This window comes from Nipponia nippon, unplaced genomic scaffold (genome assembly GCF_047370975.1).
Source record: "Nipponia nippon isolate SJK-2023a ecotype South Korea unplaced genomic scaffold, ASM4737097v1 scaffold_5, whole genome shotgun sequence".
Lineage (NCBI taxonomy): Eukaryota > Metazoa > Chordata > Aves > Pelecaniformes > Threskiornithidae > Nipponia > Nipponia nippon.
The window spans coordinates 37,321,520-37,348,482 of NW_028262369.1; the positions used below are offsets into that span (position 1 = coordinate 37,321,520).

The 26,963-nt window shown below is 39.0% G+C and overlaps 1 protein-coding gene across 3 annotated transcripts; it reads left to right on the plus strand.

Moving 5' to 3' along the window:
* The first annotated feature begins 54 nt into the window (after positions 1-54).
* Positions 55-26,963, plus strand: SH3GLB1 (SH3 domain containing GRB2 like, endophilin B1). 3 transcript variants are annotated; one of them, XM_087730376.1, is made up of 11 exons: positions 55-259; positions 4,895-5,036; positions 7,715-7,843; positions 9,363-9,496; positions 9,885-9,977; positions 11,923-12,009; positions 13,444-13,467; positions 17,820-17,909; positions 18,451-18,551; positions 25,270-25,501; positions 26,489-26,963. In XM_087730376.1, the coding sequence occupies exons 1-11, from the start codon at positions 188-190 to the stop codon at positions 26,594-26,596; spliced, it is 1,212 nt and encodes a 403-aa protein (XP_087586502.1). In that variant the 5' UTR covers positions 55-187; the 3' UTR covers positions 26,597-26,963. The 3 variants fall into 3 exon arrangements, with proteins under 3 accessions (XP_087586502.1, XP_087586503.1, XP_087586504.1); XM_087730377.1 differs by having other exon boundaries at positions 11,923-11,961; XM_087730378.1 differs by lacking the exons at positions 11,923-12,009; positions 13,444-13,467.

The window sequence follows — 26,963 nt, forward strand, 5'->3', positions numbered from 1 at the left end:
GCGGGCGTCGCCGCCGCCTCACCGGCCCATCCGGGTTCTGCGGCTGACGCCGCGGCCGCCGCCAATCCGCTGCGGCGCCGGGCCGGGCCTGGCACCGCCCCCCGGCGGCTCCCCACAGGGACGGGCCGGAGCGGCCGCCGCTGCCGCGGGTGCCCGGGCTGAGTCAGCGCCCCCTCCCCCGCCGAAGATGAACATCATGGACTTCAATGTGAAGAAGCTGGCGGCTGACGCGGGCACCTTCCTGAGCCGCGCCGTGCAGGTACGCCCCGGTCGCCCGCCTACCGGCCGGCTCTGTGAGGGCCTCGCCGGGACGGGGCTTCGCCGCCGCGGCCCCAGCTGGAGGAGATGGGCGAGGCCGTGGGCCGGCTCCGCGGGGCAGCCGCCGCTGGGCCTGGCGCGGGGCGTTGGCTGGGCAGCTCGGCTCCGCCTCGGGCCGGGGGAGCGGCGGCCGGGAGGGGCTGGGCTGGCGGCTGGGCCCGCCGCGGGCTTCCACCGCTGAGGGAGCGCCAGGCCCGGCCGCGCTGGCGAGGGGTGAACCCAGCCCTCTGGCCTGTCCGGGCAGCGATGGTCTGCTGCGAGGTGCCTCCCTCTCAAGCCAGTCCTTCCCCCGGGGGTCCCCTGGTAGCCCTGGGCTGGGCAGGACCCGGGGATTTCGCCCAGGCTGGTTGCAAAGCAGCGGCCCCGGGGGGTGGCGGGGAGAGGCAGCCCAAGGTCAGGACAGGCAAAGAGGGGAGAAGGCGCCGGGGCTGGGGAGGCGAGCTGAGCAGGGACCAGCTGCGAGGAGATAGGGTCGGAACGCCTGTGTGAAGAGGACAAAGGTGTGTCTCGCCTGACATCATCTTGTGCTTTTCCGGGCTGCTGAAAATCTGCCCCGCCGCCCGATCGGTAGAAATCGAGCTCCGATGTGACACGTGAAAGTGTCTGTCCGCTTAGGCTTTTTGGTTTTGTTTGAGCTTTAGTATCGTTTTTAAGCTTGTTTGATAGCCCATTGTTTCTGAATCGGTCTTCCCCTTTCTCCACGCTAAGGGCACTATAATTGGCCTTTGTTCCTTCGCTGTTGTCTTGAGCCGTAATCCCCTTTCTTTATATAATCAAACCTGAACAGATTTCCTGCCGGGAGGTGGACATCCAAGCAGCGCACAGTAATCCACTTGGGTTTCTCATGAGTTCTCGCTGGGTCACTGTCAGGTTTGGAACGTGATTAAAGTTGTTATCGGGCCCAATCGGTCTGACGTGTTGCCCTAAATCTCAATATTCAAGCAGAACCAATGATCAGCAGCACAGCAGATCTCTGAAACTGCAAACTCGTCAGAAAACATTGTTGTTCAAATTTAAATGACCTTAAAGCAGTCGTTGTGGCTTCTCTTTGTGACGGAGGTCTTTCCATCTTCCCCCCTCCCCGGGCTTCTTCCAGGTCTACAAGTTTCCCAGACCATCTCTTCCTTTCCAGCCTCCTCCCCTTTCCCTTTTCTTGCTGGCCGTTCACCCTTCATTGTAAGATCCTGTGATAGGACCTTGTGATTTCATCTCTCTTATCTTGACCCTTTACATGTAAATCAGCTTATTGCACTAAATCTAATGTAGGTTTCTGCTTTCTGCTGTGTGTCATGGTTTAAAGGTGGCGTGAACTGTGGTTTACTCCAGTATGCTCTATCTGCATTGTTGGTTTACATCTGAATAGGTACATTAGTTATATGCTTCATCTAACCTAAAATTCAGTGGAAATGTGGAAGTAATAATTTTGCTCTACCAGCTGCCATTTTCCCCTAGAACGAGAAGTTTAATGAAGCCATTGAGGGGCAGGAGCAAATCCTTAACATGTTCTTATAATCTGAGTGACTCATATTCTGTGTGCTACTGTTGCTTCCCCTGTTGTTTTTTTAAGTTACTATGTAAGGCCTACAGATAATATTAAGAGGTAATAATTTTGTGGATTTTTTTTTAATATCATCTGGGTGTAGATTTTGTGTCCTCTAGTAAAAATTACAGTGCTGTATATTGAGTTAAACTTAGGTATCATTGGATGACGTGGTATGACCTGACACTAATTGCTTTGGGATATTAGAAACAAAAGACCCCACCAAACCCTATGAAACAGTTCAGCAGCATAAAATGGTATGTAGGAAAACCACTTAAAAATTCCATTTTAACTCGTAATTCAGCTGTCTTACAAGATGGGGAACATCTTGTTAGTGTTTCACAGACTTATCAGACTTTTCTGTTACAAGGGGATTGGGGCTCTCTTACCCCAAACCACCTGATATTCATGTTCCCGGAAACCTGTTCCTTCTGTGGATGAGATTATACTGTGTTCAGAGTGCCATGTTCTAGTTAGTAACATACAGAAAAATCAAGCCTACTGGCCGTCTTCGTCCGAAGCCTACCCTTCCTTCTGGCAGGCAGAAAATGCTTTGAAGGAGTCGTTCTCAGTCAGTCTTGCAGTAGTTGCAATTTGTGGAACAAAGTAGCAAATGGTTATAGTTAGTGGTATTTGAGGTGAAATAAATAATGCCATAGAGTTTAGTAATAGGAATGCAAGCCCTTCCTCTTGCCAGGCTCTGTAATTGACAAGCTGCCTGTGTAGTGGTCAGGAATGAGCTGGGCTTTTACTCTTTGGTAGCAGAAACACTTTTATTGTTCATGACTTCTACCTGAAGTTAGAGGCTTATCTTAATGTAATTTCTCCTTCTAGTAATTTTGCAGTGTAGACCTCAAATGTCTATTGGGCTGTGATAACCCAGTTGTATACAAAACTACAATTTCCTTCTGCGTGAGCTGGTCACATTCAGGCAACTTGTGTATATATTTTGAATTTAATAAAAATAGATGGATGGATTAGATGGCTTACTGATATGATTTGTTCCAGCAAGTGCTTACATTAAGTATCTCTGTATGACATGTTTTAAGCTTTAATAAAAAGGAAAACAAAACTCTTAGAGCTCTAATCAAAGTAGAAAATCATTAGTATCTGCCTATCTTGGAACAGTTTTTCTAGGCAGAAGAAAAATTCCCGATTTATAGCACCACCTTCCTTATTCTGTTCTTATCCTTAAGGGACAGAGTAATGTCTGAAAAAGGATATAAAACAGAAAGACCAGTTCAAATTTAGGTTTCAGGGTAACCGAGATGGGAAATCAGAGTGGCAGCATTGCTGCATTACATCGATGCTGGAAACCATACTTCTGTCAAACTACTGCTCACCACGCTGCCGAGTATCGCTAAAAGTAACGTTTTCCTTTAAGTGTATATGTGAAATCTAACACTGCAATCTTCACTAAGCAATCTTCACACTGCTGAGAAGATTTATGGGAATATTAATAAGAAAGCCCATTTTATATAAAAATACTCTCTGTAGTTAGTAAAAAATAATTTCAAAGCTATTAATATTGTATTATGATAAATCTGTACAAAGTTTTTGAGAACAGCTTACAGTACCTGACATCTTTTTAAAGAGTCTTTTAAACAGTAGTAGTAATACATCCATAAATAAATTCCATTCTTCCGTATGCTGCAACTGAACTTTCTCACAAAGGCAGTTTGCTTTTATGGAGAACTTCAAATGCCACAGCATTTATCTAGACTTTAGACGTGCATGCTATCAAAGTTGGTCTTATTCTGCATGTGATGGCAATTAAAACAAACTTGGGCAATGCAATTTGCTTGTGCTGTATTCTTGTTTCTTACTGCAAGTTTAAATATCCCACCAAAGAACTTTTGAGAAACTTAAGAATGAAGTTTGACAGTCAAAAATGCTTCCAGTCCTATTATGTTCTTAATTGGTAAGCTTGTTAGGGATGTAATCATAAGCCAGGTTCTTCTGAAAATGCCTGACTTTGAACAGGCTGTCAAGTGATGAGATCATCGTTGTCATGAGGAACCACTGCTCTGAAGAGAGGCAGGCAAAACCCTCAGTTCCGGTTTTGCTTGGCTCCCTGATTTGAAACGCGTGGCTTCCCCCTCTCCCAGAGAACTGGGATCGAAGTACAAACTCCTTGTGGATTAGTAAGGGTTGGCGTGAATTTACTATCAAGTGAAATGAATTGTCTGCTGGATTTATTTAGCTAAATGGGGTTACGTTGTATTTCATTGCCACTGAAAACAGCTTCGAAGAGAACAGCAGAGATCATCTTACCGTTTCTGTAACGCATAACAGGCTCAGTTATATCTAAACAGTTCATAAAACATTGACTTGTCCCATTCTAAAAAGCAAAACACCTCCTCACCCCCAAAGACAGATATTCCACAACATCCCGGGGAAGTCTATTTTAGCTTTTAATCCTTTTTAAGCTTTCTCTAATGTCTAATTTAAATCTTCATGCTGAAGTTCATAATCACTACTTTTTATCCCGCTTGCTCTGGGCAGAACAATGTTTCTTTAAACACATTAAAGGTAGCTGCAATGAGAATCTGTTGTGTCTTCAGGTTTTAGTGTGGGAGAAGGGACAAACTTAATTACAAAACACACAAGATTGAAGTAATCTTTTAATTGCCTTTGTTGCCTCTGGACTCTCTTTCCTTTTTGGCTCATGTTTCAAGGAGCACTATGCGAAATTGGACAAAATGCTTCAAGTGAGAACTCTCAGTACCAAGTAGAGCAGAGGATTTCTTCATAACGTTGTAAATCACCTTCCTCGTCTTGGTCTGACTAACACTCTCCCACCTCTCTTTTTTTTTTTTTTTTTTTTTTTCTTTTTTCTCCTGATAGTAAGGATGTGTTGAACTTAAGAACTTTCAAGTTTATCCTTAGATTTTTATTGATGACTGGATAATGATTGTAGCTTTGAAAACATGATTTGCAACTAATACGAGTGAATAGTTGCTGTCTTAAACTTGTCCTGGGAAATGATTTCTGTGAACTAACTGAGTGTTTTCAACCTGTCTGACTAACTCATAGTTCACGGAAGAAAAGCTTGGTCAAGCAGAGAAGACTGAACTGGATGCTCACCTGGAGAACCTTCTCAGCAAAGCAGAATGCACTAAATTGTGGACAGAAAAAATAATGAAACAAACAGAAGTATTATTGCAGCCAAATCCAAGTAAGGAGCCCTTCAAGTTTTTGTTTGCAACTTTTGAATTAATAGATTTGCCAATGTAAATGTTTACTGCAATGGGTATTGCATAAGTTATGACTAAATATACCAGTTTTAAAATTTGAAGGCTGGAGTTAGGGAGAGCACATTGTGGAGAGCTACTCAGAATCAGAGACACTGTACCAATTGCTGCTACTTCTTTAACCCTTCAAATGGGAAAAGCTTTAGACAGAGTGGTTCCATACGCTGGTCAGTCTTAGGTTGACTGGTTTTTGAGTTGTTTCCTGTTTAATTGAATTTCCCACTCTAATTCCAGAAATCTTAGGTAGCTGTAAGAACTCTGAAGTTCTTCATGGAGTAGATGCAGTGGCTCAAGAAATTTCAGTACTATTTCATTACTTTAAACTGTCTGCACAATACAATTCAGCTGGAAGCAGGCAAGATGAACTGAAATGCCTGTCTTTAACAATTGCTTTATTAAAGAATGATTTTCTCCAGATGCTGAGTCTTTATCATTTGCCGGCATTTTATACACCATACTTAGGCAATATAGTGAAGTTTCAAATATGCTTTCATCACTGGTGAATCTCTTACTGTGACAATAACAGAAAAAACATAGGTAGAAGAAATGTAGTTTTCTGGTGTGTTAATTTTATTTGTTTCTGAAATTGCTGCTATGAGTAGTAATGTTGAGGATATCAGTTTCAGACTCATATCCTACAGTTATCTGTGCCATTTGTAGCAGTTGTACTGGAGTTGGCAGCTATAGGAATTTGCTTAGCGTATAGATTTCAAGTCAAGACCTGGTCACTAGGCACTGGGCGAACTGCTGTTAGAAAAAAAAATCTAAACCTCTTTTTAGGTTCGCTCAAATGATAAAATTATAATACCGCTAATACCTCTGCACTGAAAACATAAATATTCTCCTTGTAGTGATGTACTGAGTTAGGATTTATTAGTACAGGTAAATCATACACTGATAGTGCTTCTCTAATGCCAAATAGATAAATTCTTTATAATGCTGATCTTTGAAGTATTATTTTGGAAGTCTGTTGCATCCTTTAGTGCATGAAAGCAGTGTTTTAAAAACAAACATAAAAACCAAAACAACTAATCCTGTGGGAAGGGTGCAATAGAACTTACAGAATATTCCAGCTCAAATTTCTGCTTTTGTCTAGGCCAGAGGAAATAGTCATCTTGCTCATTTAATTCAGTATTTGCAATATGTATTGACTTTTTCAGAAACTTGTAATTGTAGAATATTGAATCACTAACTGTAGGCTGGTAGAACTGCGTGAGGAAGATTCGGTAGAAGGATAATTGCGATATGGTAGAATCTCAGTTATGCTGACCAGTCAATTTTCTGATGGCTAAAAATACTCAGCGTTAAGCAGTGGTCTTCGTCTATGAATGTAACTTCAGCTGCTTGGCAGCCTACTTGGGAGGACTGTCATGTGCTGTAGAGAGCTTCTTTTGGTTGTTAATGGAGTGACCCTGTCTGGAGGAGGAAAAACGACTTTCAATGACATTTTTAACTGTACCTTTAGGTCAGACCCATGTAATAGTCCAATAATTTTAGATTGCTTTTCAGTTCTTTTGTCATTTAGTCAAAAATAAATATTATGGATAGAGTAAAGAAAAGCCAATGAATTTGGATTGGTTTTGGTTCACCCTTGGTGCCAGGGAATGCACTGGTACCCATGTTTGTCTGTGTCAGGTTAATTTTTGTGCCCTTCATGAGAGAGTGGTTATTTAATCCAGTGCTGATGAAAGTTGTCTAATTAACAGTATTATTTTTGGTTGCATCAAAGTGGCAGGTTTGTTCATTGGGAGAGCTGCTTTGCGGTCATCTGTACTATTGCAGGCTGAAATTAGTTCATACTGACTGCATACATAAAGTGAGCTAATTATGAAGCCAAAACAATTGGTCAGAGAAAGTGGGTGTTGTATCTGAGGAGTTTGCTATTGTAATTAATAGTGCCCCTGTTTATGTCTGTGAGGTTTCTTCACCTAAGTAACATACTGTGGCTTAATATTATGATAGATGGATATTAATGACCATATAGTCACAACAAGTTTTTTTGATAATTTTGTTGCTCAAACTAAGGAAAGATGGGAATACGAAATGGAACACTTTCCGATATCTTTAGTGGTTTCTTTCAGAGCATTTCAAGGAAGCAGGGGGAGTGGGAAAGAGAAGATGTATTTTTCTGGGGCTAGGCTACCAAACTTTCAGAATATCTTAATAGGGAACCTACAGTAGTTGTTGAACTTAATTCCTACACTGCTAATTCTAGTGAACAATTTTCACAGTTTTTTCCGGGGGGGGGGTGGGGGGGGGAAGACTGTTTGGTTTTGTTAGGGAGAAGTGTTCTATTATGCTCTTACAATGAAGACTTCTGGCCAAAACCTTGAAAAACTGTATAAATATGCTGGTAGGAGGGAGAAGAAAAGTATAATTTTTCACTTTCACAGGTGGCTCTAAGAAACACTTGAACATAGCATGACAAACATGGAATACAGTCAGTTTCTAAGAACAGTATCTTCAGCTTAACATTGCTGAACATTAAAATCAACATTAAGTGAGATTTTGCAATTCTTTTTTCTTTCCTTTCCTTTTTTTGTCTCTATTTCTAACTTCTGCTTTGAACGACAGTAATTATTTCAAATAAACTTTTTTTTAGATGCCAGAATAGAAGAATTTGTCTACGAGAAGCTGGACCGCAAAGCACCAAGCCGCATGAATAATCCAGAGTTACTAGGCCAGTATATGATTGACGCTGGGAATGAATTTGGCCCAGGAACAGCCTATGGTAAGTAGAAGAAAAAAACGTCTTGTGTTCAGAAATGAAGGGGGGAAAAATGCACAGATCTAGTTTTTCTTAACAATGTAAAGTGATATTTCTTGTCTTCCTCTAGATAAAACAGTTCAATGACTTTTGCATCAGTTTGAGATGACTTGCTGTACAACTTTGAGCATTAGGAGATCAATGATGAGGTTTCTATCCAAATCTAGAAAGAGAACCTGCTGTTGGAATGATAACAGTCTTTGTGGATAGATAATTTTCCTACCAGAACAAATAATTCTGGAATTTAGTTTCCTCGTTAAAGGAACACATTTGCACATCTGACAACATTTATTCATTTTATTTGTCATGTGGAGCAAAAATGTTATACGATATTAATTTCTTTAGTAAGAAGCCTCTCTAACTTTACAGTATTCCTGCTTTTCTTAATACATAATATTTTGCTAAAGATGAGAGTGTAGAACATAACCTAAATTTTCTTCTTTCTCCAGCAAATTTATCTACCTATGACAGAAGGGCTGGGGGTGTTATATCTAATGTTTTTACACTGTCATTAATTATAAAGTCTAATTCTAGTGTTCTCTACAACTCTTAAAGTTGCTGATAACAGATTTAGCTGTTAATTTAACTTAACCCACTGAAATGCATATGTGTCTGTATATAATGTAGTCTGCAATCAAAGTCTGATAGTTAGCTCTCTCTTTAGTTGCTTTCTTCAAAATTGCAGTGGGAGGGGAAAACTTTTGTTCTGGGAAGAATGAGTTCTTTATATCTGGAAATAATGGGGTTCCTTTTCAAAAGAAGGAAAGTGCACTTAAAAAAAAAAAAAGGTAAATGTTATGTTCTCTGAAAACTTAATATCTTTTCTAACTCAGCCGTGTCAGTCTGTTGAAACATAATAATAATAACTGTATTCTTGATACGCTAACTTCAGTTTCAATACCTAACTCGTAACCAAATTTCAAAATTTTGTTCAGTTAATGTACAAATGCGTATTTAGAAGTTGGAGTTGATGGGGTTGGGGAAAAGCACATTATTTTCCAGTAGCTAAGTGAGCTTTGTCCTTGCTACCAACTACTCCTGATTTAAACAGAAATGTGGTATAAGGGGAGGAGGTTGTTAGATTAAAATAAGTAGGTATGATAGCCAGTTCTAAAATAGGTGTTCACAATGGAGTTGCCATAGTTAGTGACACTTCTACAATGCTGTATCTATTCTCATTGTTATTAAGAAAAATGGTTTGGTTTGGTGTTCAGGTTGGTTTGTTTTGGGTGGTTGTTTTTTCTGATGTGTGTGTGGGTTTTTTGTTCAGTGTTTGGGGTTTTTTTGGTTGTGTGGTTTGGTGGTTTTTGTTTTTTGTTTTTTGGTTTTTTTTTGTAGCTGATTCAGATTTCTTTTGAAAGCCCTTGTGATGGCATTGGATTATCTTTCAAACTGCTGGCCTAAACTTTCCTGCCTGTAGAAACTTGTTTTGTTAACCACCTGCTTGAGTCACTATGAAACTAACATTTTTTTAACTTTGCAGGAAATGCACTCATTAAATGTGGAGAAACACAAAAGCGAATTGGGACAGCAGACAGAGAACTAATTCAAAGTTCTGCTATAAACTTTCTCACTCCCCTAAGAAACTTTATTGAAGGAGACTACAAAACTATTACTGTAAGTTGAATTGTGCATTCGTTAGCGTTTCACAACAATTGTAACTGTAGGTCTTCAAAATGAAGTAATAGATAATTGTGCATTATTGCTTTCCTCAAACTAATGTAGAAAAAGTCAGGTAGAATTTGTGCCTTTGGTGTATTTTCCTTCCTTTTGACCAGGTAAAATCAAAATAATTTTGAAAACTTGCTTTTTGTAACTATTGTTCCATTAAAAGTATGTATCTTCAGTATAAAATGTGTGAGAACAATTAGGATCTAATTCTGTCTCTGTTCAACTGAAGAACCTTTTTGTATGTGACACTTCATTAAGAAAATTTCCAAGTAGACAGGCTTTTGCTTTTGAGTATGTGTACCTATTCTCACGAACTAACCTAACTTGCTTTCAGAAAGAACGTAAACTATTACAAAATAAAAGACTAGATTTGGATGCAGCAAAAACCAGATTGAAGAAGGCAAAAGTTGCAGAAGCTCGAGCTGCAGTAAGTAGAATTTTTTTTAATTTGTCCATAACTTTCAAACTTATTGATATATATTTATGAACTCGACCACTTGGTTATGTTTCCAGTCCTAGCTTCTTACCCTCACTATTTTTCTAGATACTTTGTAAGAAACGCCTCAGTGCAACACAAGGAAACAAAAGCAAATTTCTGATCAAGGTGTTAGTCTTCTATTTTTAGATATTCCGTCAAGTTGAACTTATTTTAACCATGTAAATATTCTCCACTTGTTCTATACTAGGGGAGCCTAAACTGCCAGAAATGACTTGCTGCAATCTGCCAAGATGGTTGTAAATACAAATCGTTTGGAGGTCAAGTTTTGGCATTTGAATCTCTGCAAGTGTTGAAGCATATGTATAATTACTTCCAACTGACAAACCTATCTAGACTTAACTTCTCTATATCAAAAATATTTGTAGCTTAGTCTTTCTATATTATTTACTACAACTTATGCAATTTCAGCAGGGTATGCTCATGGTATTTTCATAGCTATCTTTTGACTGCATTCCTAAAAGTGCAGCAGTTAATCATGGATAGTGATTTTTCCTGTGAGCCTTAATGCAGTAGGGGTCACGCACACAATGCGGAAGGAATACAGACAATTTAAATACACAGGGACTGTGTACATGATGAAGAGTCAGAAGTGGGACTGTCGGATATTGTTGGCTCTTCCGAATGGATCACTGTCCTGAAAGATCTTAGAAGCGTCATCTCTGAGACTGAGCTTCCTAGATGAAGCACCTTGCATCTTTGGGATGGTGATCCTTCTAAAAAAACCAACATAATCTCTACCTGACAGTTCTGCTTCTGTGTCTCAATCTTCCATGTAATGCACGTGGTCTGTGTGTATTTGAATTGTCTTTATCTCTGAAGTCCATGCATGTATTTCCACTTATAGATTTTATGCAAAGAAGTTACTTCTCTACTTGTCAAGCTTTCTTAATTTGTAAAACTAACAGTGGAGAGCAGAGCAAGATTTTAGTTAGGTAGTAGTGGAATTTGGAAGCAATGGGTAGTAAACTACTTCTTTGCTTGGATTTGTTCAGAGTTAAGTTTCCAAAAAAAAAAAAGTATTTTGGTTATTAATGTTCTTGTGGTGTGGTAGCAGGTATATACATTACTTTCTAAAGCAACAGGAAGACCATAAGGAAATTGTTCCCCTTGAGCTTAGTATTAAAAGAAAGGCTCTGTACTTGAGTTTTAGTTCTATCAACAGTGTAATCATCCAGAGCTTGGTGCTTGGACAAAATTGTTGCCAGTTGCTGCCGCTACTACTTGACCAGTCTTAAATATCATATAGCAAGTAATTCACAGTTTTATCACAAATAATTTAGTGCTGGTAGAGCATGAAACTCTAGGCCTCTTACTTCGCTACCTTGCCAATACTTCAATTTTAATTACATTTTAACAGTATTGTGCATGCTTAAGAAGTATTGGATTGTAGAATTCCCAGAGAAGTGAAAAACTTGCATCTCTACTTGATCCTCTGCAATATAGAAATGAGGACTAACCTGGATATAGGAGGTGTGATGCAGATAGGTCATCTTCTGCTGGCTCATTTATTTATGAAGGAAGATATCTGACAAACAGTGATAGGTTAGCAAAGTGTATTGAGTTATGACGCAAACTTTTGTGTTTCACTACTTTCTTTGACAGGATAAAGTGATACATTGCACCTACATTTGATTATTTTTCCCCTGTTATAAAAATATTTAATATTTGATGAAATTACCTTCTCCCATGCTTACTGTACAACTGAATTAGCTTAGATCAGTATTTAAAATAGAAACCTAAACAGTTTTATTTATCTATATTCGGTTCACAGTCTTGCTTAGCTTAAGCTTGCAGTGCTTCGTGCCAATAATCTGTTCACCTGCTATATTCACAGTGTTGTAACTTGCTTTTGTCTTTTATCTATGCACTTAAGCAACTAAACACCTCTCAGCCTGAAGAGAATAACATTATGGTAAATGTCTCTTACGTGCTCAACTTGCTGCATGTAAAATGGCTAAAGGTTTGTTGGCCTCCTGTGTTCATTCATTTTCCTGTCAAATGTTTCCTCTTGCTATCCAGCTCATTTGGTCTTGTTTCAGATGTTTTCCATTCCAAACTGGATTGGTACAGTGTCCTAAATACACTTACGTCAGTACAGCATTAGACGTTGTTTTTATCAGAATATTTTTGATAATCTGAAGTATACAGTATTACATTCTAATTTCTATGAGTTTATGAATGTAAACTTAGGATGCAAAGGAGTTGATTTTTTTTTTATCACTTCTGAAATTAATTTCACCCATTGGAGGGAAAGGAATTATTTAATTTTCCTATTTTTTTTTTAGTATGAGTAGGAGTGAATTATGTGAAATAGCCAGGAATATGTAGAAATTATTCCCTTCAAGCAATGTTTTACAATTAACTGAAACTGAATAATGTCACATAAATTAATGGCCTAACTTAGAGTACGGTATATTCTAAACTTGTTGCAAGGACTCATTAATGCAGCTGGTTTTAGCACCATAATTGTGAAAGTGGAAAAGGAAGGGGTTAATTATGTACAACATAGACTGTGCTGTTCAGCCTGTCCTGGTTTGGGTCTTGGATCTGCACAGCATGGTGCGTCTCATCTCAATTAGTGTTCCAGATTTCTCAGTCGTGATCAGATAAAACAGCACATAAACTTGTTTGTTACAACTTGCTTCTGCAACCTTTATGCACATTTCTTCCTACCGAAGTCCTGATCTTTGTTGTCACCTTACAACTGCAGAAAATGAAGGTTTTTAAAGAACTGCATTGCAAGAGGGAATTGGAACAGCAAGCTGAAGTAATTAACTTCTAGAGCAAATTCCTATGATTTTGCTGTACTACTTGCTACTACTTTAATGCTCAGTTTGAGATACCTCTGTAGCATTTTTCATTAAATTTAGGTTTCAATAAAAATGCTTGTGAAATAGCAAACTGGTAATGGAATTAGCAAGAGAAATCATTCGTCTGTTTCAGTCTTTACTTAACGTGGTGTTAAAATGAGAATAGCTTTCCATAGTTTTCCGTATTATGGAAACATTTTATATTATTTTAACATAGTAAGGTAACTTTAAATTCCTCCATAAGGTAGTTTAGTTTGTCTGATTCATGTCATTTTCTAAGTAGTTACGTCTTATGTTGTAATATCTTGTTTAAATAGATTCACGTAACATGTAAATTCTAAAAGTCATACACTCTTCAGTATCTACTTTATTTCACAGATGTAGTGCTATCCATACTCATGTAGTTTCATTGTATATGAAGGGCTTTGGGCAACTGACTTATAGCACTCCTCAAGTCCCTGTGAAGTTCTGAGGACAGGAAATTAGTTAAAACCCAAAGTGTGGTTGCATCCTGTATTAAAGTACCAGCAATGTCTAAGTTTGTATGTTTTTATTTTTTTCCCCCCACTCTTAATGCTGACTAGATATGGGCTGAGGAAGTGACGAAAGTAAGTAAACAATTTAGAAACTGCAGAATTCTGAAACCATAACTTGAGCTGGTCTAATGTAATAAAGGATATTGCATGTTGTTGATTTCGCTCTAACGCTGGCAGCCTGATGCATCACATCAGAATACACTGCTTCCCTCTAGGGCCTTTCAAACTCCAGTGGTGACACAATGCCTGGGGCTTGTTTTATGGTAAGCTGACTGTCACTTAGTACCATATGAGTCTCATGTGACAAGATACGATAGAAGAACTGCAGGACTTGTCTCACAAAATTTACTGGTATGGTATCCTGTTAAGAATGACCTCTTAAGAATGAGCTTATTTGAAAATTTTCTGAAAGGTTAGAGTCTAGTAATCTAAACTGTCCTGAAAAACGCTGATCTTCAACTGTTACCCAGAACACAGAACAGTAACTAAAATGCTGGAGTGCATGCAAGAAACTCAGAGAAAAATCTGTGGGTTGGTTTTTTTGGAGGGGGAGGGGTGGGGTGTTCCTCACCTTTCTCCCCAGCGTCACTAGAGGATACTGTGCTTATCTTAAGCAACTGAAGTTAGGAGGTAGGCACATCTGAAAACTGCACCTGGGCTGAAGGCTGGTTCATAAATACAGCATTAGCCTTGGGGTGGGGGCTGCAGTCTTCTCTTGTCATGCTATCCCTTTGCACAGGGACAAACTCCGTGGAGCTGATGGGGTGTTAGGCGATAGCTGCTCTGAAGCAAGAAGGGCTGTTCTCAGTCTCACTGGCTCTGTCAAAGCAGTATTGGGAACGGGCTGTGAGAAGCTGTGCTAATGGTTAAGAAGAAACTTCTTAGGGGATTTCTGTGGAGGAGGGGAAATAAAAATTAAGGGTAGCAATAGGAAGTAAGGGTAGCTGGAGGGCAGGGGCTTTGGAGTATGGTTTTTAAAGGGGGACTAGATAGGCAGCTGTGGGAGGTGTAGGGAGTTGCTATTAGAAGCAGGGATATGGAGCTTTGGGTGAAATCTTGGGGTTTGTGAGAGAAAATAAATGAAGGCTTTTTCTGTTCCAACTTTCTGTGAGTTATGGTGCAAACAGGGGCGTATATGTGTAGAGTGTGAGAGTTTAGGGGGAAGAAGGAGTTTAGAGATTGAACTGTAAAAGGAGGGTTAGGTCAACTTTGATCCCAAAGTTTGAGAATTATTTTACTATTTAAGTAAAGTAACAATTTGGAAGCAGCAAACCTGTCTGCTGGAGTACATGGTACTATTTTGGGAAAAAGATGTCAGGGGAGGAATAGTGCTGTAAGAAAAACTAATTCTGAAGCTACAAGACAACGATGAATAAAACTATTTTCTTTTCAGAGGTGATGACAAGCAACTTTAAGGATAGTGAGATCTAACACATTGTGTCTTGGAGAGAAAAAGAAATAATACAAAGTGCTTAACCATAGCATAAAGGAAACAAAAAGCTTTAAATCTTGTAATAAACTATGTAATTCAGGGTTTGCTTTTTTTATTAAGCATATAAAAAGCAGAGAGTGTTGAGAAGAAAGTACAACACACATATTCTGCCAAAGGAACAGTAATCCATCCAGGTTTCTAAAGGCAATCTGTCCTTCTGTGTTGGAAAGTTGGAGGAAGATATACATAGATGTTTTCAATTTAAATCTAAGAAGCTTCCCAACAAGGATTTCAGACTGTCCAGTAATCTCTAGATCAATTACAGGGTTTTTTTGAGTTAGAACAAAAGATCTGCGTGGTTTCAATGACAGACTCTCTTCGGTTTAACTTCCCCTCTGAAATGTGGAATTGGAGGATATTAAATACTGTACTATAAAACACAAGGGGTAGGTACTAATGTTACACACTTTATAAACATGAATTTTGTTAGGAGCCTTCTGAGGTGTCTGGTGTAGTCAATGGAAAGAGCAGAGGCTTTTAGCGTGTATTCAGCACGCTGAGGTTAGACTGGTTTGGAGCATCAAGAGGAGCTCCTGCCTGCCTTTGACTGCAAAGGAGACAAGGAGGCCCAGCTATATTGGGTAGCATGAATATATCCGTTATCACTGTTCTACTAATAGTGCATCTAACAAAACAGTATTAGGAAAGTGATTTTATTTCCTATGCACTTGTGATTGTGAGTTATCCTATATCCTAGCTATAGTATTTCTGAGAGGTCATATATTCTTATATGAAATTTGGGGAGATTATGAACTTCTGAATGTTCATATTGTGAATTTGGGGAGCAAGTACCGTTTTGAGGGATCTTCATGGGAGATACCCAGTGAGGCCTTCTAATTGTTCTAAAAACAAAATATGACTGCACTGGGGATCACTGGAAAGTTTCAGCTTTTATTTTGAACTCTTCATTCTGTTCAGAAACGAAGGTGATCAGGCCATAAGCTTCCCAGATTGAAAGTCAGCTGTTTTCCACGTTTACCACAAGGTGTAAGAATAGATACACTGTCCTATTACTGTTCACCTAGTAGTACTGAAAATAGGAATGGACAAATAAACACATCATCACATAATTCAGTTTATGTAAATCTCTACAAAACCAGTACATCGGGCTTTTGTAAAGCAATGTATTTAAAGTCACTCTGTACTCGCTAAGTTAATACGTGTTACCACATTACTCGATTTGCCTTTTCTTAAAGAAAGTAGTTGATTTGCTAAAATATTGTTGAAACAAATAGAATTATTCTGGTGGATATTTCCCCTTCTTATAAGTTCCTATTCTTATGTTTTTACTTACCTGGCAGGAAGAAAGAAACACAGTAGCTTCAGAGAAGCAAGAGACTAGACTATTTGTCTTCAGATAAATGGTTTACCTATGATTTTTGCTGATTTTTTTTTTTAAAGGAAATGAAGATGATGTTAATACAGAAGGGAATGTTTTTCTTCTCCTCTTGGCTGTCAGATTTGCTTTTTCCCCCTGTTTGTTCCTACATTTCTCTCAGGGACTGCCAGATGGATTTCACTGATATTAATACAGATTTAATAGGAAAATTCCAAGCAAAGATTCTTGCCTCAGCAAACTTTGAAAACCTAATTACTTTGTAAGTTGATACATACCCTGGTATCTCAGTTTTAACTAAGAAACGCAGTACTCTATAGCTGCTTACTCACTGTTTAATTAATGTGTAAGCCTTCTCAGCTGCAGTGACTTCACATGAAAAACATTTCTTGGGTAACTGCATCATTCTTCTGTGCTCCTTTCTGAGATTAAGATCCCTCCATGTGACTTTTCGTATTGATTAACATTAGTGGAATACAGAAGCAGAATGTTTGCAAATACATAAAATCCTTTTGAAACCAATGTTTTATCAGTATCACCTCATTAAGTTTCCTGAAAATGTATTTCCTTACTCTGTTTTGTTGAGGACAGTAACTGCTGTATCTTGGCCTTAATGCAGATTTTTGCCTTTGATTTTGTTTTTAGAAACAAGGTACTAAATGCATATAAGCATTGAGGCAAAGTAATCCAGATTCCAGGCTGAGGACATTCTATCTTGGAACAGTAAATCTTAGATATTACAACACATATTTTTATGTATTTGTGTGTTTTGAGTAGTGTCCTTTTTTTCTTCCCCCCAAAATACTCTAAAGTAGTTTTGCCTTGTGCTAGATGGGAGTCCATTAAAACTGCAATAACGTTAACTTATTTAAAAATTGCTGATAATGATATGTAACAAGAAATAAATTTGAATTGGAATTATTTAAATATGAAACTTAAATCCAATAATTTTAATAGAAATGTTACTCTAATTGAAGTTAGAACATTTGCTATAGTTTGGATTTATTTATTTTTAAAGACATCTCATTACAAGCTCCAGAAATAGTTGTAGTAGCTTGGTGGCCAATATGAGACGTTAATTTATGAAATATCCTGTTAAAACTTACCGTCAAAGATTTATGTACAGCTGATTGCCGTGCAGTTACCTGACAAAAATAATGTGAGGTTTACCCTGAATTATATGGTCAGAGCCCTGTTAACTTGAAGCATGGAAAAAAATTACATTGTCCTTGGCTGCCACTGCTATACTGGCAGAACCCCTGGTGCAGACACTGTTATGCTGATGAACGCTTGGTTTGTTACTGGGAGAGGTGGGGTAATACTGCTGGCAGAAAAATGCCTTCCTTTTGCCTGCATTGACTCCATGTGGTAGGTGTCTGATGATAAAGCTGTTTGTTTTGCGTACAAGGCCTCAACATTTCAGAACCCAAAATGCGATTCCTGTTTTTGCCTAGTAAAGGTCTGCAAAGAAAAAGCACGTGTTTCAAACACCTAAGTTTGTGATTAATGCATTTGTACGAGTAGCTCTGAATGGAATGGTTGGAAGGTGCAACAGAGTGCATTGTACAAATACCTAATGTGCGTCCTTACTTCTAGTCTGAACAGGAAGTGCGAATTACTCAGAGCGAATTTGACCGTCAGGCAGAGATTACCAGACTTCTGCTGGAAGGAATCAGCAGCACGCATGTGAGTACCCAAACGGGGTAGAGGGGGAAAGTCAAAATCAGGGCACTTTCTAAAAATAACTACAGTAAACTACTTGGGAACTTTGGGCTAAAAGTTTTCGCTTTAAGACATTAAAGCATCAAACAACTGTGGGTTCTTTATTTTTTGAATTCTAGTTTAGTATCCACTGAATTTAAGTTTAGTTTCCCCTTAACCTTCAGAATGCAGGAGCTTTCATTTTTATCCCTTGAACTCAACTTCCTATTCATCAGATCAACCGAATGTTGAAACCACAGAAACGTGCTAAAATATTTATTCTGTTGTGGAAACAATATAGGTAAATGGCATGATGCTTGTACAGCACCTATTTTTTGTGCTCAAATATGTTAATTTTTGTGACATTTTATCCCAGTTACCTGGTAAATTCAGGCACTATGCCTATGTGGCATAAATCCCTATGTGCAAATATTGGCATTAGCACCTGATTAGGAGACCAGTCTTTCTAATGCAGCATAGTACTTTTACAGACTAAAAACTTTTTAATTTTTTTTCTGTGTTATAGGCACATCATCTTCGCTGTCTGAATGATTTTGTTGAAGCTCAGATGACCTATTATGCACAATGTTACCAATATATGTTGGATCTCCAGAAACAACTTGGAAGGTAGTAACACTGTAAAAAATCCAGAAGAAAACAGTTTTTTCTAAGCGCTTATGCATAGTAGGAAAACTTATGCTGATATAACAGTGATGAACACATGGGCATGTTGGACTGAAAGGAAATGTATGTTCTTAGGTAGTTAATGTGTAATTACCCCAGTGCAACTACTTCCCTAAGCCTACACGCAGCACTAATGCCTTTTGAGGGTTGATTTACTGAGATTTTGTATATTTTGTAATTGAGGAAGGTGAGCCCATGGTAACCTCATTTAATGGCACAAAAAAGAATTTCTAGAGATTTACTTGTAATCATTCAGTTGTCTTATGCTTTGTGCTACAAAACTGCTGTGCAATGTGGGAAAAGTTTTTGTACTGCCCATAAATTTCTGTTACCTCTTAATTTGATAGAAGGCACTACCTGATTTTCAGTGAAACTGCATTCTCCACTGTTAAGCGAGTTGCCAGCGTAGATATTGTACCTAGGGAGAAATGTACTTCATAATGTCTATAATCAGTAATCCAGAGCACTCACAGTGGAATGAGCAAGTTTGTCTAGTTTTTCTGTTTCGTGGGTTTAGCATTTTTAAAGTAAGAGAAGAAACTGTCTGATGTTAGTTTGTGCTCATAACCCTTTTTTTGTGATTGGTGGTGATGTAAAGAGATCTACATGCTTACTTTTCATGAAGTTTCCCTATTTTGATTTTTCTTCACAAATGAGCCTTTCTTAGGGTTATATCAGACCGTGTTATTTAGGTAAGCATAGGCACTGGAGGATCATCTGTACTTAGAAGCTTACTGTAGTGTCTATTCTAAGTAACTGTCTTTATAAAGTATCTCTGTTTATGTTTTTCATGACCAGGAAGTAAAAACAAAAGTGTTCTTGAGTCCCGTCCTTTTCCTGACTTGCAGCTTCCTATGTCGTTTGATTTCCTTTCCTCAGTTTGTTTGAATGGGTAGTTTAAAGACTTTTTTAAAGACTTCTTTAAAAAGTCTTTAAAACTGTGATTTTAAAAAAACCTACATCTTTGAAGTTACATTCCATTGAAAGAAGTATTCAACTATAAAATTTGGTAGCGCATAAATGCAAGTTGTAGAATTGAAAGCTTGAAAATAAACATTTACCGGATTAAGGACAAGCACCTCTTAAATTAGAAATTAAGTGAAGTATATTTATACAACTATTTTGAGAGGATGTTTTTAAAATCGGTACTCTTATCCTAGTATATTTACCAAACAGAAAGCTTTAAGCATAATACCCTCAACCTAAGGAAGATCGTACGCCTCTCTAAAATCTTTTGCTTTAGTATGTATAGCATGTCCAGAACAGCTGTCTTCATTTAAAATTTATGTAAACTGCTACCAGTATAAAAAGGTATATTTGAATTAAATACTTTAGGAAAACAAAAGGACATATCTTTATGTGGCTATGATCTGATTAGTATTTTTTATAAAATTACTATGACTGCTAGAAGACCAAAAGCATGGAAGCTTTGCACAATCCTGAATGCCTCAAACAGCCAAATGAAGTTTCTCTACTGATGTGGATTAAAACAGTAACGGTATTAAATCTTGGGCGTGTCTTTCCTTCCTTGTGCATGGAAGTCCCACTGAACTATAATGGAGAGCACTGGGACAGGGTCTCAAGTTCTGCTCCTTCTTTTGGAAGAGTTCCTCGGTTTATAGGCGTATGGTGCATAGCACTTGCATTAAATAAACAGATCAGCAGGATATGTGTAGTGTTCTTCCTATGTTACGCGTAGGCAGATGTAGTACCAAATAAATAGCTTAGGCAGCTCAGCTAGATTTTGGTAGTATTTGCCAGCGCTCTGTTGGTTAACAAGGGTTATATAGTGCTGCGTTACACGTGCTCTTTTCACACATCTAAGAAGGACATTGTGCCATATTCTCATATGAAATCCAAGAGCTGTGAGGGACTCGTTTTTGTTTTGAGATTGTTGGTGAGCCAAAGGTGTTCAATCTGTAAGTGGGATGGTTTGTTGCTTGAAACAGAAACCTGGTTCTCAGAGTGGATACATATTATATGTTTTACCTGGGTCAGAATCTAGGGCATAAACCCTAACCTGATTCACATTGAGACTATTCAAGTTCCAAAGCTGAGCACTGATTTTCCTGATGTGCTCTCCAGAGTCAGATGTAGGGAAGGTTGGGGGGAAACTTGTGCTCAGTTCTCTTCATAAAATAGACATGGTTTTATGGATGTTTTTCTTCAAGGCAGCATCATCTGCTTATCCCTCTACTGCCTTCCCTCTTCCTGTGGGGCTGCTTAAAGAATCAGATCTCCCAGGTTAAAGGCAATCTCTCTTCTTTTTTTTAGTTCCCAAGAATGAACTAAACAAATCTATTTCAAATATCCTGGTACTCTGACTGCTTTTTTTTCCTTGCTCATAACTGCTTTTGCTTTGAATTTTCTCAGCTTCCCTAACAGCCAAACCTAAGCTTTGGCATCATTATTTTTTCCAGTTACCCATTACTAGTCCCCTACTCTACAGGCTATGAAACTCCTACTACTCAAAAAAATCCCAGACAACCTTTGTATAGCTGAGGCTTTCCAGTAACATGCCTACGTATGGCTTTGCAAAAAGAATGGGGCTTGATGCTTTACTGATTGACAGAGCGGTTATAAAGCTTTGGCTTTCTTTTCCACTAGCTGTACAAACCAGTGACCCTTTGAACTGAGTGAAATGATTTACAAGAAATTACCGTGTGTCGTGGTTTAACCCCAGCCAGCAACTAAGCACCACAGAGTTGCTCGCTCACTTCCCCCCTGTGGGGTGGGGAAGACAATCAGAAAACTAAAAGTGAGAAAACTCGTGGGTTGAGATAAAGACAGTTTAATAGGTAAAGCAAAAGCTGCACGCACAAGCAAAACAAAACAAGGAATCATTCACTACTTCCCATCGTCAGGCAGGTGTTCAGCCATCTCCAGGAAAGCAGGGCTCCATCACGCATAACAGTTACTTGGGAAGGCAAAATGCCATCACTCTGAACATCCCCCCTGGCCGCCTTCTTCCCCCAGCTTTATATGCTGAGCATGACGTCATATGGTATGGAATAGCCCTTTGGTCAGCTGGGGTCAGCTGTCCCAGCTGTGTCCCCTCCCAGCTTCTTGTGTACCCCCAGCTACTTGCTGGTGGGGTGGGCTGAGAAGCAGAAAAGGCCTTGACTCTGTGTAAGCACTGCTCAGCAGTAACTAATACATCCCTGAATTACCAACACTGTTTCCAGCACAAATCCAAAACATAGCCCCATACTAGCTACTATAATGAAGATTAACTCTACGCCAGCCAAAACCAGCACACTGTGTTAACAGAGAACAGGTTTAGCAGTATACTAAATAGTAATTTGGCAATACTGAGAAACAGCTGATTGTCATTTAAAATTAATTCCCTCTGCCAACTAATCAAGTAATAAACACATCATGAGGCACAGCTGAGTTATCCTTAGAAAAATGTGGGGTCTAGCTTTTCCTCCCTTTGTTCTGCTCATTTGATTTGCTCAGGGGGTATGCTTTGAAAAACTAATCTTGCAAATGAAAAAAAGAAAAAAATTTTTTTGGTGGGGTTGCAGTCTCTTCTTGGTGAGTTGAACCAGCTTTTTGTGATCAAATGATGTCAATGTAAGCCAGAGGGGAAGTGGGACTTCCTCCTTTTGACAGTAGTAAGCTGCTAACTAAACTGTCAACAGTCTCTGGAAAGTCTACCCAATTTTTTGTATGCAATTTAGTCTAACTGTAAAGGGGCGAGTTCTGTCTTTCACAATATACTTCTGCTGTTCGCCTTCAGTCAGATAAAACAGATATAACTGCAAGGTGAACATATTTAACAAGCTGTTCTGACAGAAAGTTAGCAATCTTCTTGGTGATTTTTGTTAGATCAGATTGTTGAATCAACTCAAAAGCAACAGATTGCCAGATCTGACTCAAATGACAGAGAATGAAGATTTGCACAATAAAGGGGTAGAAGAGTGGGTCCACCCTGTTTGGCAGCAGTGTAAATTTACCACATTAAGTACAGTGTGAAACTGTAAACCTGTGTGCAGTACTGCTGCAGCTGATCCAGATTTGAGCTGCCTTAATTCCACCTATGTTCATGGCCACACAATCCAAAAATTAGTCACTATATTGATATATTTAGTTTTCACCTCCATCAGCTCCTTTTATGATTGTATGAGCACCAATAATGCTGCAGACACAGGTGTGGGAATATACTGATCTTGATTTCATAGAATTATAGAATACCAGGTTGGAAGGGACCTCAAGGATCATGTGGTCCAACCTTTCTCGCACAATCTAGACGAGATGGCCCAACACCATGTCTAGCTGAGTCTTAAACATGTTTAGCATAGTGGAGTCAACCACTTCCCTGGGGAGATTATGCCAATGATTGACTGTTCTCATTGTGAAAAATTTACCTCTCGTGTCCAATCGGAATCTCCCTGGAAGTAACTTGTACCCATTACTCCTTGTAAAAAGGGAGTCTCCATCTTCTTTGTAGCTCCCCTTTAAGTGCTGGTACATGGTGATGAGATCACCTCCAAGCCTCCTTTTCTCAAGGCTGAACAAACCCAGCTCTCTCAGCCTATCCCCATACGGCAGGCTTCCCAGACCCTTGATCATCTTGGTCGCCCTTCTCTGGACCCCCTCCAGCCTGTCCACATCTTTTTTGTCTAACGGGGACCAGAACTGTACACAGCATTCTAGGTGTGGCCTGACAAGCACTGAGTAGAGTAGGATAATGACTTCTTTATCTCTGCTGGTGATGCCCTTTTTGATGCAACCCAGCATCCTACTGGCCTTCTTGGCCGCAGCAGCACACTGTTCACTCATGTTGAGCTTCCTGTCCACCAGGACTCTCAGGTCCCTTTCCACAGAGCTGCTCTCTAGCCAGGTGGATCCCAGTCTGAGCTGCACTCCTGGATTATGTTTTCCCAGGTGCAAGACCTTACACTTGTTAAACTTGATAAGGTTCTTGTTAGCCCACTCTTCCAGCCTATCCAGATCTTCCTGTAGGGTGGCTCTCCCTTCCAGAGTGTCTACTTCCCAGCTCAATTTGGTGTCACCTGCGAACTTCATCAGGCTACGCTTGATCCTGTTATCCAGATCACTTATGAAGATACTGAATAGCGTTGGGCCCAATATCGATCTCTGGGGGACCCTGCTTGTGACGGGTTGCCAGTTTGAAAAAGAGCCATTTACCACCACCCTTTGGCTGCGGCCCGCCAGCCAGTTCTCACCCACTGCTCTGATTTATATGGTTAAAGTTGCCACTGAACTGCATCTTCAAGACTAACTTAACTGGGGAGCATAGGTGGGAAGGGATGAGATGAGACTGTGTTTTCTGACAGGTTCATACACACAATATGAATAGATCTTTGTTATGTCAAAAGAGTAGGCAAAAAAAAAAAAGCGGGGGGTGGGGTAATATATCCACAATCCAGATGTTAATGAAAAAGCATCTATGTAGAAGGACTGACGAGGGAAGTTATGTGTGGGAATTGACTATTTGATGTGTAGTCTGGTCAAAAGAATGGAAGGAAATGCAGCTACAGTTCCACATGATTCTGACTCTGACTCAGTCTGACTCCTACCTGCTGACCCTTTTTCACTGTATCAGCTCTGCCACTTTTCAAAACCTTCATTGACCTGCTTTTAAGGTAGAATCAGATGAGTATTGGAATAAAGGAAGGCAGCAAAGATGACAAGGAATGACTACATCAACTGTTAAATAAATAAGTTTGGTCTGCCATGGAACTGCATCCCAGGATGTGGGGCAGAGTGACGTGAGACAGTGACCCAGTCCCACAGCTCATCATTGCCCCCATGCTGTCCCATTCCCCCTACCCCGTTGCCCCGAAATCTCTTGCTTTTTTGCTCTCCTCTCTGTTCCTTCCACTTTTCAGCCATGTTATTCTGTCCTTTTCCTTGTATCTACGCTGGCTCTCATCACAGTTTTTTTCTGATTCAGCTCATTAACTTAGTAGAAGATTATGCACTTTTTTTTCTACCTCTTTTATTTTTTTTTCAGGCAGGTTAATGAGTTGAATCGACTTCATGGAAGGGTCTGGCAAACATTACAGCTGGCACAGAACAAGCAGCAGCCTGACCTAGAAGGGAGGGGCTTAAGTTGATATAAGTTCATCTTTAGTATAACAAATATTTTTGTTTTAGAGCACACAGTTAGCTGAATCAACAGACTGATTTAGATACAAAAATAGTTATGGGGTTTTTTCCTTCTTTCAGAGGAAGGCCGTGTTTTTAACCTGTATTATGTTTCCCTGATCTGGTTCACCAGCACAATCTTTTGTGTAGCCACGTAATTGAGGAATGAGCAGGAGGAGGTGGAGGCTACTTTTACTGGCAGAGCTGTCAAATTAAATGTTTATTGAAATACAGTCTGAATTAAGTCTTTCAAGTCAACAGTGCTTTCCTGTTTTTGCCTCTTTTTTTTGAGGCAATTATCAAGTTTTTTTAAGGTAGCAGTATTTATTTTAAAGTAGATTGGTTTGATATATACTACAGGTCAGGAACAAGTGTCTTTATTTAGGTTTATATAAATATCAGTGCTATTCTATTACTGCTGTCTGCTGGTGTTTATTCTGTAGTTGATGAAAGCAAGAATGCTAACTGAGGCATGGAGGCATGCATAACTCCCCACATAGAACTGTTTCACTCAGAAGGCTTTTCGTTTTGTTTTCTCCCACAGCTTTCCATCTACTTTCCTCTCTAACAATAATCAGTCTTCCTCAACTCCTGTGCAGAGTGTTTCTACTCCCTCAGTCTTGGCCTCAGCCTCTGCTTCGTTGCCTTCAGTAAGCAATTCAATAGTTACTTCAGGCATCAGTGAACTGAAGTCATCAAGTGGCAACAGGAAAGCTAGAGTTCTCTATGACTACGATGCTGCAAACAGCAGTGAATTATCACTACTTGCAGATGAGGTAAGAGTTTTCTATGTACCTTGATCATTTAAAAGTAAAATCAGAATGCTTGTGACTAGCCAGTTAAGATGTGCTATGTCAAGAAATCTGTGTAGTTCATTTTTTCAATAGTACTCTTAGAGCATTGTCCTGTACCTATATACCCTAATATTCTATAGTGAGACTTAACATTTGTTACACCAGTTTAGCTTGCAAGAATATTTGCTAGACAATCAAGATGAAATTCTGCTGTCTTCGTTTTACCACACCTTTAGCACTGTTATCAATACAATTAGTCTTTCAAACATTAAATATTGGAATTTGGGAAGAATATGAAAATACAACCACTTCTTGTTTTGATGGTGGTGGTTGTGCTGTGTTTATTGCTGTGCCAATTCAGTTGCACTCTAAAGTCAGAGAGCCTATAGAAAGCAGGTGGAGATATACAATGAAGCAGGGTGCTGCAACAGAGTTCCACCTAGTACTGTGTCTGTAGCTTAACCCTGAAGAAGAGCACCCACAAAAAAGTTTTCAGCCTTTTTTTTTCAAAAGTGTGTGTTATTTAAATATTTCTATTTGACTTTTTTCTTATGTAGACAATGACTTAGAAGCTGTGGCCTAAGTTTTTCTGTTAAAATGTAGCACATCAACACCATCTGTCTTTCTATTGTGCACTTGAAGATCCAACAAACTTTCTTTCAGATTTCCTGTTAAAGTTGATGGCGATCTACAAGATTTATAGATAAAAAATAGTAGAAAAGAAACAGTAATGAATACAATTTCATCAGGAAAAAAGGGACTTTAAAATATGCTACTATATCTACTTCTTTTCCATTTATCAGTGAAATAATTTTTATGAGCACTAGATTATGTTCCATGGATGCTTATATTAAATGCTCTATTTAACTTGGTTAATCTCAGTTCTAAGACCTTGGAAATCACATGGAGGTAGACTGTAATTTTTTTTGAGGCAAGGCAAGATTATAATAATGTGTTTCTGTTTTTTAGGTGATAACAGTGTACAGTATCCCTGGCATGGATTCAGACTGGCTGATGGGTGAAAGGGGAAATCAGAAAGGCAAAGTGCCTATTACTTATTTAGAACTGCTAAACTAGATGGTTGGCCTGAATAAAGACTGGCAATTATGGCAACACCATATTTATATACAATTAATGTTATGTAAGCAGGTTTAAGTGTCTTCCATGTTATTGTCTTGAGGGACAAATACCAGCCATTACAAACTGGCTTTTCTGCCAGCACGGTTGCATGGTAAATATTCTATTCAAACTTAATGTGTTTAAAGCTTTTACTTCATGTGCCAAGAACATGTTTCCTACAGATTTGTTTCTACTGAAGTTTTCACTAATACAAGCTTCTACTTTTGAGTAATCTAGATTGAAAGCAGGAGGTACTGTTTTCTACTGAAATTTTTCATTAATGGCAAAGCTTTTCTTCACATAAAATAAACTTATTGTGAACTGA